The sequence below is a fragment of the Wolffia australiana genome, chromosome 11, assembly GCF_029677425.1.
Source record: "Wolffia australiana isolate 7733 chromosome 11, ASM2967742v1".
Taxonomy (NCBI): domain Eukaryota; kingdom Viridiplantae; phylum Streptophyta; class Magnoliopsida; order Alismatales; family Araceae; genus Wolffia; species Wolffia australiana.
Window position 1 is genome coordinate 16,296,744 of NC_135845.1, and position 19,406 is coordinate 16,316,149.

General features: G+C 44.1%; 1 protein-coding gene across 1 annotated transcript; it reads left to right on the forward strand.

The window, feature by feature from the left end:
• Window positions 1-14,530: 14,530 nt before the first annotated feature.
• On the forward strand, window positions 14,531-18,900 carry LOC144709240 (uncharacterized). The gene is made up of 2 exons (XM_078582717.1): window positions 14,531-17,253; window positions 17,994-18,900. Exons 1-2 carry the CDS (start codon window positions 14,583-14,585, stop codon window positions 18,413-18,415), a joined length of 3,093 nt encoding a protein of 1,030 aa, XP_078438843.1. The 5' UTR covers window positions 14,531-14,582; the 3' UTR covers window positions 18,416-18,900.
• The last annotated feature ends 506 nt before the right edge of the window (window positions 18,901-19,406 follow it).

Below are 19,406 nucleotides of genomic sequence, written 5' to 3' on the forward strand. Positions count from 1 at the left end.
TTGAAACGCCAAAGACATCTTGGGATGGATAGTTGTACTTTGACTATGACCTATGACCTCATAATCATCATATTCTAAATAGTGTTAGTTTAGGTGTATCAAGAAGTTAAAGATGACAGTTAAATGATAAAGATGGTATTGTCCACCCTCGATATAAGAGGAGACAGCTCAAGAAAGATGATGAGATGAAGAAAGATGATGATTGATTAGGTTTTCATAGTTGACCATGCCCTAGGTCATTGTAGGAGTGTCAAGTAAATGAGGGACTATGCATAGACGGCAACCAATGATGGATAAGATCCATAAGTTGATACACACTCCTTTCTATCTTCTAGAGCACGGGCCAAATACTTGACCTATCAATCAGGTTAAATCGATATGCATTAATTAATCTATATGATGATAGTGTTAATTTAGAATCCCAATAAAGGTTATTGGTTCAATGGAATCATTTACTAGACTGATACATGGTCCTATTGTGTCAAATGGAAATAGTATTTCGGACATCAAGAGATACACTTAAAGTTGTAGGCTTTTAATGAAAATACCAACTCAGTATAAATAGCCAAAGGATTTGAATCAAATTCATCAATTCCAGCATATTTCAGGGGCCTCCTCCTTCTTCACCCATCTCCCAATAGTTCTTCTCATTTTGGATGCGACTGAGATGGTATAATGATGACGACGGAGCATGAACAGAGCTCACAAGAGAGAAAAGATTTGATGGGCTGAGACTTGCTTGCATAAGTCTAGAGGCTGAACACATTGGCATCTCAATACGACTCACCCAAGGATCAAAGAAATTATTGATATGATCATTCCTAGGTAGTTTATTTCATGGTTTTATTAATGATGTTATGATTTAACCTGAGTTTGCCGTTGTGAGCCCTTCTAAGTTTTTCATCCATATCAAGGCCTTTGAAACAAGAACAACCATCAACTTGCGGACTTATGACTAATGCGCATGATCTGTACTGTCAAATACATGTCAAAAATAGCAAAAAATTATTTATGAAAAACTTATTTAACTTAACACAAGTTTCATTTTGAGAGTTTTGATTGATTTGATCTTTATCAAAAAAAAATTTGCAATCAATTGGCATATGGTTAACTCGAAAATGAGATGTGTAAATTAGATGGCATTTTATCTGCCTCAATCTCATACATAAATATCTAAATTATTTAATTATATTATTTTGATTGCTCATTTATACCACATAAACTTATATTTCCAATCAAATTTTGATTTGATGTATATTTTTTGTAGAAAATATTTAAATAAATCAGTCAAGCTTACACATAAACAGAAGCCATATATTGGTCTACATTTTTGTACAGAAAAAAAATCCAATTGATTTAGAAGTTTGGGATCTAGTCACTAAGTCAAGACTTCACCATCCAAATTTGGAGTCAATATTTTTTGGCTCTGACCCATTGACATTATGTGATAAGTTCACTATGTCAAGGCATTACATGAGCTTAGTTTATGTGTACATTTATGAGATGGTTTTCAATTTCCAACTCATACAAAAACAATCTAGACATGATTTTAACTTTTTTGTCAATATAATGGTCCATTAGTTGACCAAGTTGTATGGGTTGACCAAATTCATCAAAATTTATACATTGACTTCATAAGGTAAATTCATAAAAATTCATGCAGTGAGTTGAAGTTAATGGCCTTCAATCCTCAACTATTAGTGTGGAGACATTACGGTTTGACAGTGGGTGCTCTTCAGCTGAAACATTTCATTGAATTTAAATGGATGAGTCCATGAATGGTATTAGACAAAACACAATCTGGTGAATTGATGTGATGGTTTATAAGTAGTTTTTGGACCTAAGATACAAAAGATGTCTTGTTGATGAAAGGTTTTACTTTTACTATGGCCAATAAGTTCCTAACATGAAATTCCTTAAGCCAATTGAGTGGTCAATATGGAATGACCCGCCTTGGTAAAAGTGGAGGCCCCTCAAGGAAGATGATGTCATCAAGTCCTTAGGCAAGGCAGTGGAATATAATAGAAGAGTCGTGTGATGATTACCCAATGCATCAATACCAACTCAGATGACAGATTAGTGTTTTACATATGACAGTACCCTAAGTCATCCTTGAAGCATCAGGCAGATGAGGGACTATATGTACAGACTAACCGATGACAAAATAAGTTCCATATGTGATCAATACACTCCTTTATGGCGTCTCGATCAACAGGTCAATACCAAACCTATTGATTAGGTTAAATTGGTCCACCATTAATAAATCAATATTAAGATATAGTTAATAAATTTGTAAGGCTAATAAAGATTAATGGCGCATTAGAGTCATTAAATAAAGTGATACATGGAACAAGAGGGTCATACACAAATGGTAGTTTTGATATCAAAAGATATACCTAAAGTTTGGATATTATTAGGAAAATTAGAGTCATTAAATAAAGTGATACATGGAACAAGAGGGTCATACACAAATGGTAGTTTTGATATCAAAAGATATACCTAAAGTTTGGATATTCTTATAAATAGGCGAAGGCCATGAATATTATTCACCCAGAATAGAACTGTTCAAGAAACTACCCTTATTCTTCCTTCTTCCCTTGCTTCCTTCAATTTGTGATGTGATTGGGATGGTGTAATGATGACAGAGGAGCATGAATGGGCCTTTTTAGAATGACGTTTGATATTTAGTGTGCTAGGGATCACCTAAATATGTCTAGAGGCTGAACATTGCTTGCTCAAGGATACAAAAAATCACATATCTTACTCAAGGATCAAGATGATTTGTGAACGTGGAGAACCCCTCAAATTATCATTCATCTGCTAACTTTAATTCATTGTAAACATCAAGAAAACTTAACAGATCTAAAAAATACTCTATATAAATATGAATATTAAAGTAGGAGAAATTCCAGTATCATATTTAAATGGATAGAGGTTTTATTCATACACCAGATGTTATTTTATTAATAAACCATATTTTATTCATATACAAAGGAGAAAAAGATAAATCTCTTCGGAGAAATTAAGCCAAAAACTTCATCTTGATTATTAAGTGTCACAATTTGATGTTGAATCACTGTCAATTATTTTTTTGAAAGTAATAAAAAATATATGTATGAATTGAATGGTATATTAATTCTAATAAATACATTTCAACTTAAGAAATTTAAAATTTAACTATAAACAAATAAAATGTATATTTGGATCTAAATCTTATTCATTTATGGGTAGAATATCAGAAAACTATTTTAAATTACTAAAAAAAATATTTAATCTAAACATAGAATGTTGAATCTTTTTATAACACATATAATATTTTTAGCCTAAACAAACATGGGAATTTTTCAATATTACTCAAAGAATTAGCACATTATCACCATTCATGCTAACACCACTTTCCACTTTGCATGTGGAACATATCAACCATTACCGCACTTGACTCACACTCACCACTCTCAGCCCTTGTTGGTTTCTATTTGTATCACGGCAACATGGTCAGGACTTGTGAAGTTGTGCAGAAAATTGACCTAATACATGAAAATTTATGACTTCATTATTTATAAAAAACAAAATTTATGACTTCATTATATATAAAAAACAAAATAACTTCATTATTTATTTTCATATAGAGGAAAACATGAAAGCTAAATAAATTAATTATTTTTTAAGTTTCCAACTAATATTAATGTAATAATTATTAGAATTGCGTTTAAGTTAATGTAAGATATTAAGAAAATTGATCACTAACAGAGATATCTGACATCATTGTTCAACTTCTAAGATAAAGGCCAATGTCAATATTTAGAAAATAATAGTATGAGATATTGGTACTATTGGAACTAATATCCAATATCATTATTAATCATTACAGCTAGTATGCAATTTAAGAAAATTTTAATATATTTTACTTTTCATTTTCACTAAAAATATTACAAATGCAGATTAACAAAGCTTAGAATACTGTATTAATTTTCTTGAATAATATTTTGATTTTCTCAATTTTAAAAAAATAGTGTAATTTTGAGATATTAAATTAGAAATAAAATAATTTCATATGCAATAAACTAATGTCTTGATTCATATAAATATCTCTAAAGTTTCAAAGTTATTTTATTTTATTTAATCTGCTCCGTCCAACATTGCAATCCGAATCATTGGGATTGTGACTCATGATTACATAACCAATGATTCAGAGGTGGCCACCAAGATAATTTTTTATTGTATTTTGTACATAAAAAAAATGTGAAACCAACATAAAAAGGAAAAAGACACAATGCAAGTGCCAAAATTCCATTTTTATTCCTTCTGTTGGCACATACTGCGGAATGGGATTAGAAGCTTGGCTATATATGAAATTAGATCCCAATGATTGGCACTTTTTCGTGAATACAAGCACATGTATCTGATTTTGATAAAAAAACTGGTCAGTTGTGCCAAAATTGAGGGCACATGTGATGAAGGAGACATTAGGATTAGAAATGCCAAACTTTTCTGTTTTATGCAATAGTATATATAATTTTGTTTTAATAACTCTACAAACAAGGGTCAAATCCACATGGAGCATGTATATGGATAACATAGCACTACCTAGTCTCACTCGTATGACGAGTATTTGGCATTCCACTTTTTACTACGTGAAATATGGAAAAAATGAAACCCAAATCAATAGCAAACCCATATAAAGAACGTACATATATTATCCTAATTACATTAAGTTTGATAAAATTACTAGAAGTTTTTATATTTTAGTAACATTTGGGTTCTAGAGGCCTAGATCTAGATAAAGAGGAGGATTCCATACACCAGAAAACTTTTAATAGAATCCTAACGGCATTGACAAAATCATTGAACGAAGTACCTTTGCACGGATCACATATGTGCTTTCTCGAATCCCAGAGAGAGACGAGACGAGCTGCTCAAGTGTGCAGCCTTGAGACATATCCACGTAGTCCTCGGCACATTGTATCTCCTCCTTGTTTACAAACCTCATTCAACATCTGTCATCGTTGTTATGTCATCACGATCGCTTTGGGAGTCCAAAGTAGTCATGGGGAGAAAGGAGAAGACAGGGAAGAACCATAAATAATTCTGGCCTGGTTGAATTTCATTCAAGGCCTTCCCCTATTTATATTAAGTGGGTATTTTTTATAAAAACCCCCAAAACTTAAGTATATCTTTCGATGTATCAGTCTAGTTAATGACTCTAGTGACCCCATAAGCTTTGTTAGTTTTTTCAAATTAATTAACTATATCATGATATATATTAATTATAATGGACTCCATTATAAGCATCACATGTGTACTATAAAGAATATATTCTTTTGATGAACATAGAGCGAGATGTGGAGTGTGTGATTGGCTTGCCGGCCACACATATTTCCATCTACAACAAATGTCATCTATTCAAGAACTTCATATTTTTTAAAAAGTGGAATTTTACTTGAAATTAATTAAAATATCTACCTTTGATCCAGTTAATATGGTTCCACTAAAGTCAATCCTAGAAAATTAGTTACAAGTTGTATTTTATAAGACTCATGAATGAATATGGTTTTTACTCTCTCAGATTTATACTTATTATTTTAAAAATTTTAGAAGCAAAATGAAATGGTTTATTTGATGGGCTGAAAATCTGTGATCAACATGTTGATCACCAAATTTAAGAAATGTGAAAATGAAATGAATCATGCTAAATTTTAATAATGGAGTTTTTTAGATCTTAGATTTTCAAATGAATGTATAAGAAACGAGGAACACCAGTGATAAAAAATCCAGTATGGTGAGTATAATATGATATAAGGGAAATTGACAAACAGTAATGGATAGAAATAGAACCAATCAAACCAATACTTGTGATGATAATGAGATGATAGGGACAAGGAAAACTGATCATATTTATGAACTAAAAGGGAACTTAGTCAAATTTAACTTTTAGAATTAATGTGGAAATGATTTAATTGTACTTATTTTATAAAATTTGAACATCAATGAAAGTTATTTTAAATTCAGCTAAATATGATCCAAATAACACATGTTCTGCATTTTTTGAGGAGGGTGTAATTTGGATTATTTGTTAGTGAAATTTGTGATTTTTCTTGTTGATCTTGGTCTGAACTTCTAAATTGCTTGGCTGGAGTGGCATGTAAAAGCTTTTACCAGGATTTAGAGGAGAGATTATTAAACTTATCTAACTATTCCACTTGAAAAATTAAGAACAAAAAAAAATTTTAATTTCTTGAAAAGATTCAATTATAGTTATAAGACTCCCAGTCTCCACAAAAAAAATTAAAACTAGATTTTCTTCTTAATCCCTCTACTTGACTCATTTGTTCCTTTTTATTAGATCAAAGAAGTTAATCTAGAGCTCCTTGCTTCTTTTATTATTCATATCTCCTCTACACTCCTTTCTAAATTTTTCATCTAATTTGGGTGATTTGATCTTCATTGAAGACTAAATTAACTCTAATTATGGTAAAATTATTCAAGTGGATCATTAATTGAATTACTTACTAGCTTCCCTTGGAAGATACCCATACTTATCACAATACATCTTAAGTTAGGGTTTTATATATTTTATTGTATAAGCTAAAATTAACAACAACAATGGATTTTGATTGGACAATTTACTCTTATTTTTGGCTTTTCAGCGCTCTCTGTGCACCAATGCCTTAGTCTCCAAGTAAAAAGAATCCCCCCCCACCCCACACACATAGTGTGCATGATGTGCATGCACCGTCCCCACAACGCATGCGCGACCATGCAATTCCCGCACGCCGCCCACACCTCTGCCACCCAGCATGTGCGTTTCAAGTGCACATCTCTGAAGGCCTCGAGCGGCCTTACCCTGATCTGCCTCCATTGAAGGCGGCAAGCACAAGCACCAAAAAGGCATTGGTTTTAAATATCAGGGTTGACGTCACCCCCCCCCCAGTGTTTGTTTGTAGTGTTTGCACTTAAGAACTCAATCTCCAATCATGAGTCCAGTACACGGACATGTTCCCACAGTAAGCACGCGGGCCTCTGCACAAGAATGCCGCATACTTTGAGGTCTTATAATAAAGTAGAGCATTATAGGTTCAACATTATACCACATTGGGGTTTGTCACTGTTCGAATGATTTAACTTTGCTACCTCGCAATGAGAATGATGTTTTGTGAATGCTTGGATTGAAAATATTATTTATTTCATAATGTTCACTTTCATAGTAGTAAAAATGTTTTTAGAACCTTAAAAGTTATAATTATTTTATCTACTCCAACTTCTCAAGCCAGTTATGTTTTATTAAGGATTCGGAGGGTGAGTTTACAAGTGGATTTTACGTCAATGAATTTAAAGATTCACACTACAAAGTCCAATGAGGATTCAATGAACTACAATCCAGATTCTATGATTTGAAGAAATAATAATATCATCACCTTGAGCCTTAATTAGAATGATAAAAAATTTTGGTGTGATGTTTTAAATTTTTCATGTATTTGTCTCATTTTTTTCTAGTTTATCATCGAGAAAACTATCCTACATGCATACCTTTCCATAACCACCAACCATGTGTCAAATTTTATCCTATCGCAAAAGTTATACCTAGAGTTGTTCATTACAATCGCCTCCCAACTCTGCCAATCACTTGCCACCATGACTTTTTCCATCACAAATAGCAGCTTCCCACAATAGTGGCTCACAAAGTGATATTCGTGGAAATTATGGTTTAGAATGTTTTTTTGATGTTATGATTTAAGAAATGATATTTATAATAAGTTTCTTACTGAAACAAAGTGAGTATTGGTCAAAAAGTGTAATTACGAGTTTCTCTACTCTTTTGGGATTAGAATATATGTTTCCAATGATAGTTTCCAATAATCTAAAGAAAAGTAGGAAAATATAACTTATAAATTTCACTAATTTAAAAAATTTATAAAAGTTGTTATCTGAATTTTAGAAAAAAATTATATTTATTTAGAACGAAAAATAATTTAAAATAAAGACTACCTTTAGTTTGATTTGGTACGATATTGTTTGCTTTGGTGAGTGAGCCAAATCAGCTCGACAGTGATCGAGTCAATGCAAGTATGTGATCTGTGAGACCTCATTTTGTGCTTATATTTTTCTTTGCAGTTGAATGTGATGTAACACGAGTGACGCCAGGATCGAAGGGCTCGTGTTACACCACAGGGAGGAGAGTATGATTAGTATGCAGCAATGCAGACGTGATGTAAGCAAAGTAGAATCAATGAAAATATATGAAAGACGCCGTGGGTCTAGGGGTAGGACTAGAGTAACGACGCGAGGGGTCTAGAGTAGAGGCAGGCTCCCAATGACCCGAGTAATCAGCTTGAGGGCTGATGGGGTGGAGAACGGCCTTCGTCCAACAGCGTCCACACCATCGACGTGAATGAGCAGATCCAACAATGTCAAAGAAACTACACTAACACGGACAATGGCTAATCCTATCAAACATTTCAATTCTCTCAAGGTAGCAAGGCAGTCGAGGACCGCACTGATGAAGATAATAATACTGAAAATAAGGGGGAGGGATGTGTAACATGTGGCTCCGGACCTGGGTGCTTGAGGCGGCGTAATCGTCGATGGTGAAGGGGAATAACATGACCGATCAATGGCGTCGCAATCGACTATTTGGCAAATGTCAGGGGCAGTCGACCATCTCTGAGCAGTAGATGACCCGTCACTAACAACAATGCGAGCTATGGCGGTTCGTACTGGTCATGAGGGCAGAGCCGCAAGCAACGTCCATAGGCGGCATCGCGGGCAGCGGCCGCTGGCTGAGCTTCGTGAGGGCATGGCCACAGCTAGGGCTTCGCGAGGGCCGCGGCCATGGCTAGGGCTTCACGAGGGCGGTGGCCGCAGCTATGGTTTTGCGAGGGCAAGGCCGGCGAACACGAGGGCAACGGCAGCAGGTAGTGCTGTTGGCGGCAGTTGTGGGTAGGCCTTGGTCACGCCTAGAGCTACGCAATGGTGTCAGCCACGATTAGGGTTCGGACACCGTTCCTGAGGGTAGCGGTCGTATGCGGTGCCGTCCGCCGGTTGAGTTCGACTGCAGCTAGGGTGTGGCAAAGGCAGCGGCAGAGTCTAGGGCATGGGCGTAGGTAGTGCTGCAAGCGTCAACTGTGGGTGGTTGATGTCAGACGTCGTCGGGGACGTCATTCGATTGATACCGAGACAATGCTTTGATATCAAGATGATGTCCGACATCAGTGGGGAAGTCATCCAATCGATACCAAGATGACGCTCTAATACCAAGATGATTTCGGATGTCGTCGGGGACGTCGTCTGGTGATGGATATCGAGACAATGCTCGGATACCAAGATGATGTCGAACATCATTGATGTTGTTGTCTGACGGATAAATTCCCAAGGGAAATGAAGCTACGTAAATGCAATGTCCTATGCGGATGTACATGTAGGTCCCAACTCGAGGGGATTTGCCAAACTCTAATCTCTGGGGTGGACGACTGGTGACGGTGATAATGACCTTGTGACCCTCGTTGGAGCGACAATAGCGTCTACGGCGTCGAGCAGAAAAATTCTGTTGGCGCTCGCACGTAACGGATGGGATCAACCCGTGACCAGGAATTCACTTAATGTGTAATCTTTGATGTTTAAGCTTTGATGCAGGACAGACGTCGTCGACGTCCTACGACGGGCCATGATCCGTTCGTCCTTCTCGGAGGACGGTCATCTTGGACTGCACGTCCCGCTCTAGGTGGGTGTCCCGGAAAGGTCCTGCGCGGGGCCTCAATTCGCAGAAGCCGAGGGAGACCGTTCTCCACTTGGTCGGCACCCACGGGGTCGTCGTCGAGGCGTTGGTGGACCTGATGACCAATGGGCGGGTAGGTTCAGCCGGCTGGATGACGAGGACGGCGGCGAACTGGCAGATGCATACGACGGCCGTGGGCGACGTCCTGCAGCGAGCGGCGATGGTCAGCAACAATGGCGGCGGCGGCTGCCGGAGATGGCGGCGACCGAAGGTGGCGACGGCCAAGATGGCGGCGGCGGTGGCAGCCGGAGATAGCGGCGTCGGCGGCCAGAGATAGCCAGGATATTGAGCCGCGGTAATGGGCCTCCTTCGGGGTGACAGGCCTTGGGGTTGGGTCAGAGCGGGCCACCGAGATTTGCGGCGGCCCATTAAATTAGGCCCGTAACGGGCATAGGGCTGTCGTGGCATCCTTGAGATGCTTGCATGGCGATTGAGCTTCCCAGAGAACGGTTGCAGTGCCTCAGGGCGCGTGCTGCGGCTGGATTTTGCGGCGATTTGGAGGGCGACGACGCCGCTTCGAGGCGCGGGATGCGGCGCCTTGGGATGCGGGAGCCAGATCATCGAGTGGGCCCAATGGGCCCAATGGGCCCAATGGGCGGAGTCAGCACGGCTGAGGACAGACCAGCGTGGGGCGCGGCCCGGGGCGCGGCGCGCAGTGCGGCGCGCGCGCGCGCACGGCGTGCACGGGCATGGGCGCGGGCGCAGCACGGTGGGCGGCCGTGCAAGGCGCCGTCGCGGCGCTGGCGGCTGCGGCGCTGGCGGTGGCGGCTGCGGCGTTGCGACCGCTGCGGCTGATCTGGCGGCCACGCCCGTTGAGGGTGGCTGAGGCCACTCGGCGGCGCGCGCATCGCGGGTGGCTGCGGCGGCTGCAGCGACTCGGCGGCTCCGGCCGGCTGCGCTCGCGGCGGTTGAGGCCGTCTCGGCCGCGGGCGGTGCGGCTGTTGCGGCCGCTGCCGCTGCTCGCGACCCACGAGCATTGAGGGCGGCGTGGCCGCTCGGCGCTGCGGCGCTCCAGCGGCCGCGGTGGCTGCGTTCGCTGCTGCGGTTGAGGACGTTCCGGCTGCGGGCAGCTGCGGCCGCTGCGGTGGCTGTGGCCGCTCCGGCGGCGGCGGCGGGCGGCTGCTGCCGTTGCGGCCGATCCGGCAGCCGCGGCCATTGAGGGCAGCTGAGGCCGCTCGGCGCTGGCCGCTCCAGCGGCGAAGCGCTGCGGCGCTCGGCGGCTGCGGTGCGGGTCGGCGGCGCGCGGTCCGGCGGCTGCGGCCCCTGCTCAGGCGATGGCTCCGCGATTCGGGCGGCGCCCCTCCGACCTGGACCCCGACGGCGTCGGCCGTCTAGGGTCCGTCGGTCTGTCCTAACGGAACGGGGGGGCCGAAACGGGACGGGCGGCCAAAGTCGGCCCCATCCCGTCCGCCCTTCACTCTTCTACTCCCTACTCTCAAAACGAAACGGGATCTTTTTTTTTCCAAAAATTCAAATGAGACTTAGGAGAACGGGCGCCCTCTCCTTCCCTTATGTAGGGAGGATAATGGGCCCTAAGGAGGGATCAAAAGAGGGGGAACCAATTAGGAAAGGGTCCCCTCTTAAGACCACTAATACATGGTTTATTTGAACATGAAACTTTAACTAAATCTAGGGGAAAAAACTAGATATTAGAGGGCTTCGCATCAAGCTCTCACCTAATCTAACCCGAGCGTGGTGGAATGCAGCTGAGAGTATACTGTAAAAGATAATATAACCGATGAGCAAAGGGGAATGTCATACCTCGTCGGTGGTGTCGGGTGTCGTCAATATAACCGTTAGTGCATGGATGGTGCGGGCGGGTACAGCAAAGACTTGTGAGAGTTGGTAGAGTGCCACTCGATTGGCAGCGGGGTATGGTGCACGAGCGTGATGCTGGAGGGAGGGAACGGCTAAAGATGTTGTGTGGCGACAGGTGGCATGAGGTTGGGATGATTATCAGTGCTGCGACGGGCAGGTTGTAGGATGGTGCAAGGCGCGACAAAATGGCTCACGCTGCGGCTATGGTGGATACAGGCAGCAGCTACAACAGCGGCAGGCGAGGCGTGGCGCGACATGAAGTGTGCACTCACGTCAAAAGTGACGGCTTTGCAATGTGACAAAGGCGTCTGCAGACGATGTTAGGCGAGGCGCGGGCACAGATGTACATTGTAGAGGTGGCTTCGAGCGGTGTCAATATCAGCGACATAAGGCCCTTGGCGTAGCGTGTGCACGGGAGTGTGGTCGTGAACCTAGGCGTAGTGCATGTTGTTGTGGTGGTGGCGGGGGACAATGCGTGGTCGGCAAGTCAAGTACAATTGGGCACAACGTAATGCACGATCTACGGCGAGGCTATGTCACAGTTGCTCTAGTGGATAGCGCATCAAGAGGCGCGAGCTCTAGGGTGATGCGGCGAGGGTGACCCCGGTTGCATTACGGTGGGCCAGTTAATGAGCCAAAAAATACCGGGCGACGTGTCAGCTGATACCCATGTTGACATTAACCCTTGCGTGGTACAGGGGTCGCCCCTAGAAGCTTGACTGAGTGTGGGGCGCTGACACAGCAAACAGGCAGGCAAGGACCCAAACAGCACGCCCCAAGGAACTGCCGGGGGAGTGCCACACCATGTATATTGATTGGGTGCAATGGGCGCTTGCGATCATGCGATGCGTCCCGATTACTAAGGGCGTTGTCGGTGACTAATGGTACACGATTGTTTGAAAGCGAACACCAGTGATGGCGGCAAAGGCGTGGGCAGCAGTGGCCGATGACATCCTTCCCTCCTTCACCTTCTTCTCTTCCTCCCTCCTCTTCTTACTTCTTCCTCCTCTCCTTTCTTCTTCCTATGTGAGACCAAGAGTTGAATCAAAACAACACTTCAATAATTCCTGGTCTAAGCGACCAGGGCACTCCCGTGCCCCCTTATATGGGGCACAATGGCCCTTGCTAAGGGCAGAGGAGCCCTTGGTAGGGGCCGAAGTAGAGGGGGTACCTTCTCTTATATGGGATAGAGGGGGTTGCCCTAATGGGCCGAACAAAACCAAAAAGATACGAAAATGAGATGTCGAGAAGCCAAAACACGTGGGCCCTCAATAAAGTCCATAACAAAAAAAATGTGCAGAAAGTAAACGAACTATGGAGGCATGTCGTCAAGCTGAATACTTGAAGCTTGAGCCCTTTGCACCGGCTCAGGCTCCACAATAGGCTACTGATGAGCTCGGGCCCTTTGCACCGGCTCGAGCTCCACAATAGGCTGCTGATGAGCTTGGGCTCAATCTTCTAGATGGTACTCCATCAGAATGGCTTCTAGGTGATAAGTCCCAATAAGGTATAATAATGGTATTCTTGAAACCCAAATTCAACCCCCCTTGTAAGTCTTTTTCATTGTCACTTGTTCTGGCAAGTGGTTACAGAACAGGACTTGCTAATTGACAATTACACGTGGGCAACTTGATATCATGTGGATGGAAATCAGCATTACATTCTTTTACTGCAATCCTAGATGGCACAAACCATGTCAACTGGAAAGTGATGATGGAAGCATATATTATGGGACAGAGGTATGGAATTTGGAGCAGGATGATGCAGTGTTGCTTAAATTTTTTGATAATTTCAATGTGGATGAGCTAGAAAAAATGGGAATTGAAAGATTATTATCTTTCATGTATCAACTGTAACTTTTTTCACCAAGGAAATTATTGGAAAAAACACAGGTTTATACATGACGGAACATCACAAGACAATCCCTCAATCCATATCTTCTTCAATATTCATCAATACATTCTATTTATTGAATCCATGTTCAGTCATAGGCAAGTCCCTAAATCTGTAAAATCACTTGGTAAATTATACTGAGATCATAATACAGAAATCCCTAGTCTTAAAACACGTATTCCAAATATTCCTATTGAAATATAAGGACAGAATAGCACTATATGGTCTCCTTCATTTGATGATTCTAGCTGATGATGTAGCTATGTGTGGATACAGGGCAGATATTGGGTGTTTTTTATGTGAAAGATATTACTGAACAAATTTGTATGGATCCGTTACTAAACTCTTAATCAATTAATCCTCGTTAACCGTTTAATTTATGATAGTTAAGAGGATTAAGACAATTATTAATGGGATTTTATCTTCGTTGTTAAAGTCCACGTTACAATGTTTAATAATGGCTCGAATTTCCCTCTTATCTGCAAATAGGAGTCATGGATCGCACGTCGGTTGAGCTCCGCTTTGTGCATCAAACAATAAACAGATGAAGGGCCCATGTCGCGTTGACTTAAAACACCCCTCCCTTCCCCAAAGCTTCATGAACTCCCCACCAAGAAGCGATAAACTCAGGTACAATTTTTTTATGCTAATCCCCTCGCATCAAGCAAGATCTTTAAGTGCGAACACTTCCTCCCCCCCCCCCCCCCCACACATCGCCCGTCTCCGCACCGGTCCCTATCGCTATTATCTATAAGATTTGACATCGGCATTTACGGTCTCAGAGACTATCTTGGGAGGAAAAATAAGAAGAAGAAGATGCCAATCTCCTTGGGCATGAAAAAGAGGACCACGAGCGCAATGATGACACACTTCAAATCGCGCGTGGTGCCCCTGCCGCCTTTTAAATAGCGAATATGACGGCGACGCAACCATTGAACCTTCAATATCTTGAGAGTAACTAGTTTAACAATCTCTTCATGATAAGGAGTAAACTTTAGAAAAATGCCAAGTTTCACAGTATAGAATTTTAAAACAAGCATAAAAAGACGACACCGTGGGAATCAGATAGCAGCTGGAAGCCCACCGGCGAAGGCGAACGATGTCACCGCCTCTGTTCTCTATTTTCTTCTTCGTCATCCACTTCTTTCTCTCGTCTTCTTCCTCAGTCTCTGCCGAGTCCGCGGCCGAACGTGCGGCGCTGATCGCGTTCCATTCAGGGACGTCGGAGATAGACGGCTGGAACGAGTCCACGTCGGCCTGTCGCTGGCCCGGTGTCATCTGCGGCGACGGAGCGGCGGCGCCGGTGACGGAGATAACTCTTTCAGGCATCAACCTCACAGGCACCGTCTCTCCTCGTCTCTCCGAGCTTGTCTCTCTCTCTAAGCTCGACCTCTCGAACAATAGCTTGGTTGGCCCCATCCCTTCCGAGCTAGGAACGCTCCTCTCTCTTAAAAGGCTAAGTCTGAGATACAACACGTTATCCGGAGCTATCCCGCCAGAGCTCGGGTCACTGTTGCAACTTAATTATTTAAACCTCGCGGCCAACAATCTCTCCGGTGTTATACCAGCGGCGCTCGGCAAACTCTCCGCTCTCTCCACGCTCGATCTCGCTTACAATTCTCTCTCTGGGGAGATCCCCTCAGCGTTCGGCCAACTCTCTAATCTCTCCACCCTCTATCTCTTCCACAACGAGCTCTCCGGCGCCTTGCCCCCACACTTGGGCAATCTCTCGCGCCTTACCTTGCTGTACGTGTATGAAAACCAGCTTGAAGGGGAGATCCCTGAGGAGATTGGAAACGCGAGAAGCCTCGCTGTCTTCGACGGTTACAGTAATCGGTTATCAGGTCGGATACCCGCCTCGCTATTCAATCTGCCAAAGCTTGAACTCCTGCACTTGGGGTTTAACCAGCTGGAGGGGAGGTTACCGCCGGATCTGGGGAACAATCTTCCTTCGCTGAAGTTTCTTAGTCTCTTCGGGAATAGGTTCGAGGGGACGGTGCCTGCATCCCTCGGTAATCTTACGGCTTTGAAAATTCTGGAGCTGGCTTTGAATAATTTATCCGGCGTCATTCAAGTAGACCTGGGCAAGTTGCAGAACTTGACATTCGTTGACCTTTCTAGCAATCAGTTGGAGGCAGCAAGGGAAGAAGATTGGGGCTTCATTACCGCCATGGCTAACTGCCGCAAGCTCGATAGGCTGGAATTGCATGATAATAACCTTGGCGGAGCCTTCCCGGCTGCCATAACCAACCTCTCGAGGTCTTTACAGCTGCTGCGGATGGAGAGGAACAGGATAAGCGGGACGATACCCGCGGGGATGGGGGCCTTCGTCAACCTCACGATGCTGAACTTGGGAGGGAACAATCTCACAGGCCAGATTCCCGCCGACTTGGGTAATCTTCAGAGCTTGGAAGGGCTTCTTCTTGAAGATAACGAGCTATCAGGAGAAATCCCTCCGTCTCTAGGCAGCCTCGGAAGAGTGGTGAAGTTGTCCTTAGCGGGAAACAAGCTCGACGGAAGCATTCCGGCGACATTGGGAGGGCTTCAAAGACTGCAAGTCCTTAATCTGTCAAGCAACAGGCTCTCCGGGGAGATACCCAGAGAGGTTTTCTCTCTCTTCTCTCTCGGTCAGCTAGACCTCGCCATGAACAACCTGACCGGTCCTCTGTGGCCGGCAGTAGGCAGCCTGAAGAACTTAAACACGCTTAATCTTTCTCAAAACCACCTCTCCGGCGACATTCCGTTGGCCATTGGCGGTTGCGAGGTCCTTCAGGTGCTGTTGTTAAAGGATAATGACTTCAGCGGGGAAATTCCTTCGGCGCTGAGCAAGCTTGCTGGGCTTGAAGAGCTTGATCTCTCCGGCAACATGCTCACAGGAGAAGTGCCGGAGTTTCTTGGCAGTTTCGATCTCCGGAGACTTAACCTCTCGTACAATGACTTGAGCGGAAAAGTACCCCCCGGAAAGATCTTCGAGAACGCGACGTCAACTTCTCTAATTGCGAATCCCAGACTATGCAGCGGCGAACCGGCTATATTTGGTCTTCGGCCATGCCGCAGACGGCGAATATCGCCGAAGATCTGGGCCGCGGCCGCCTCCGCCACCGCCGGCGCTATCTTCGTCGCTGTTCTCTTCGTTTGCATCTTCAAGAGAAAAGGGTCGTCGTCGACGGCGCCCGCCGGTGACGTGACCTACGAGGAGCTGAAGCGTTGCACGGGCGGATTCTCGAATGCAAACGTGATCGGAAAGGGAGCTCACGGGTGCGTTTACAAGGGCATCCTCGGGAAGAACAAGCAGCCCGTCGCCGTTAAAGTGCTCCACCAGGGCAGCGCCGCCGCGGCCAAGAGCTTCACGGCGGAGCTCCAGGCGCTGAGAAATATCCGTCACCGGAACCTGGTCAAGATGTTCGGATTTTTATCCGATGCCGGCGAGCAGGGGAACGAGTTCATGGCTCTTGTTTACGAGTTCTTGCCCAACGGGTCCCTCGACCAGTGGCTTCATCCTGAGGACTCGAGTAAAGATGAGAGCTTGGGACTTGGGAAGAGGCTCGCCATCGCCATTGATGTGGCATCGGCGCTGGAATATCTTCACCAGGGCATTGAAGTTCCGATCGTCCACGGCGATCTCAAGCCGGGAAATGTTCTTCTGGACGAAGAGATGAACGCCCGCGTCAGCGACTTTGGACTGGCGCGCTTCGTCTCCCCCGACTCATCCCACTGCAGCACCACAAGCGCCGTCGGATTGAAAGGGACGATTGGCTACGTCGCACCAGGTTCGCTCCAATTTTTCCTTCAAAATCAACGGTTTCGGCTGTTTCTAACCCGTAGGGATAGAGATCCCCTGACATGCATAGGAAATCACTTATCCATTTTAGGTTTTCGGGTTAGAGGTCTGCTAGATGTGTTCTGGTTAAGCTGGGCAGGGAGTAGCGTAAGGTCTTGATAGCCTTTAAGAAAATGCTAACAGGATGTCTCAACCATCCCTTCAGGAAAACGGGTTTTTGGTTTTGGCCGCCCAAATATAACTTGGACAATTATTTGGTCAATCATCAAGTTAGTGTTTCCGGATTTAGCATTTAACGTTGAGAGACTAATATTTAGAGTTTATGATCGATTGATATTTTCTACCCGTATTTAGAGGGGACCCCACAGTTACAGGGCATGCATTCATCTAGGTTTTTGTAATCGACTGATCTTTTTATGGAGCTGGGAAAACTCAAAATATCTAACATATAGTGAAAGGAGGCCACCAATCCATTCAGGATTTTAAGTTATAGGGCCTATGGCCTGTAGTTTAAAGGCTCAGAGTTAATGATGGATTGATCTTTTCTCCCACTTACACAATTGGCACTTTTATAAATGGTTTTAGGATTTACGTTTAACCTTTAGAGTTGAAGGCCTGACGTAACCTTTAGGTTTCCCCGTGTGGTCTCCGGACAACATCACTTAGCCTAGAAAGAGATCACTCATCCATTCAGGGTTGATGATTCACTGTTATTCTCTGTCTGAGCAGAGCTGGCGACGAGGGGAAAGGCGTCCACGGCCTCGGATGTCTACAGCTTTGGGATACTGTTGCTGGAGTTGTTCACAGGGAAGAGCCCGACTGATGCAGGCTTCACCGGGAGCTCGACCCTTAGAGGCTTTGTCGCCATGGGAATTCCTCGACGAGCCATCTCCATTACAGACCCGAAGCTAAATCTTCTGGATGGTGTAGCTAAAGAACAAGACGAGGAAAAAAAGGAAGCGCTCGTCCGATGCCTCGTCTCCGTTTTCAGGCTCGGCCTTCTTTGCTCGGAGGAGTCCGACAAGGATCGTCCTCAAATTTCCGAAGCCGTCAGAGCGCTAACTCTCACGAGGGACGCATTCCTCCCCCCTGAGCCCTCGGTTGTTGGGAATGATACCCTCCAGCAGACAGAGATAGAAGTGGAGGGATAGAGAGAAAAAACAAAAGACAGAGAGAGAGAGAGAGAGAGAGAGAGAGAGATTCTTGAGCTTGATATTGACGGTATCTCAAGCTCATATTTGGCTTTTGTTATTGAAGATGGTGGGAGAACACCAGAGAGAGAGAGAGAGGGGTTTATTGGCCTTAATATTCACTTTAACTCGAGTTCATATTCGGGCCGTGTGATCGAAGACGGAGGATGTTGGGGTTTGTCAGCCCCCCCATTACGAGAATGTGGAGAGGGGGGGGCTTGACTAGTCAAGCCTCAATGATGGAGGGGAAGTTGAAAAGGCTTAACCCTCCCCTCTTGTCTCTTTGTGGGAATATGAAGAGGCTTGCTTGGGGAATATGAAAAGGCTCATGGCTTTTCATATTCCAGACCTTTCACATTCCCTGAACCTGTACTTGGCCCTCTATATATAGAGGGCAAACCTGTTCTCAAATGCAATGCATATGAGTTTTATGTTCATTCTTCTTGGCTCTTCCTCTCTTCTTCTCTCTCTCTCCCTTGGTTTGTCTTCATCACTCCTTGGTGGTCACTCCCTTGACTTGGGAGTAGAAGGAGTTGCTCTGCTGCATCACACGAGAAGCCAGTGCCTTGCACCGAGAGCCTTGGATGTTGACGGCACGCCGGTGACGTAAAGAGGTTCTTGTTTTCTGTCTCTATACGCCGACACATTTATCTTGTCCGAGTTGATTCCGCATTTCCACCGTAGCGTCTCGGGTCGTTGTTCTCTTCAACGAGTTTCAACAGAGGAAGAAGAAGAATAAGAGAGAAAGGAGAGAGGTTTGTTGGTGATTAGAGAGCCAGTAACTCGGCGCCCAGTCAACTGCCAGATCAACACCATCCGATCTTCGATAAAAACTAGCCAGTGAAAACTGAGAATTAGCTGATAGGATTCAATATTGGTTCAAAGGTGGATGGGATGAAATAGATGATGATGATTATATCTAGATAGGAAAGAACTTTAACGGATAGGATTA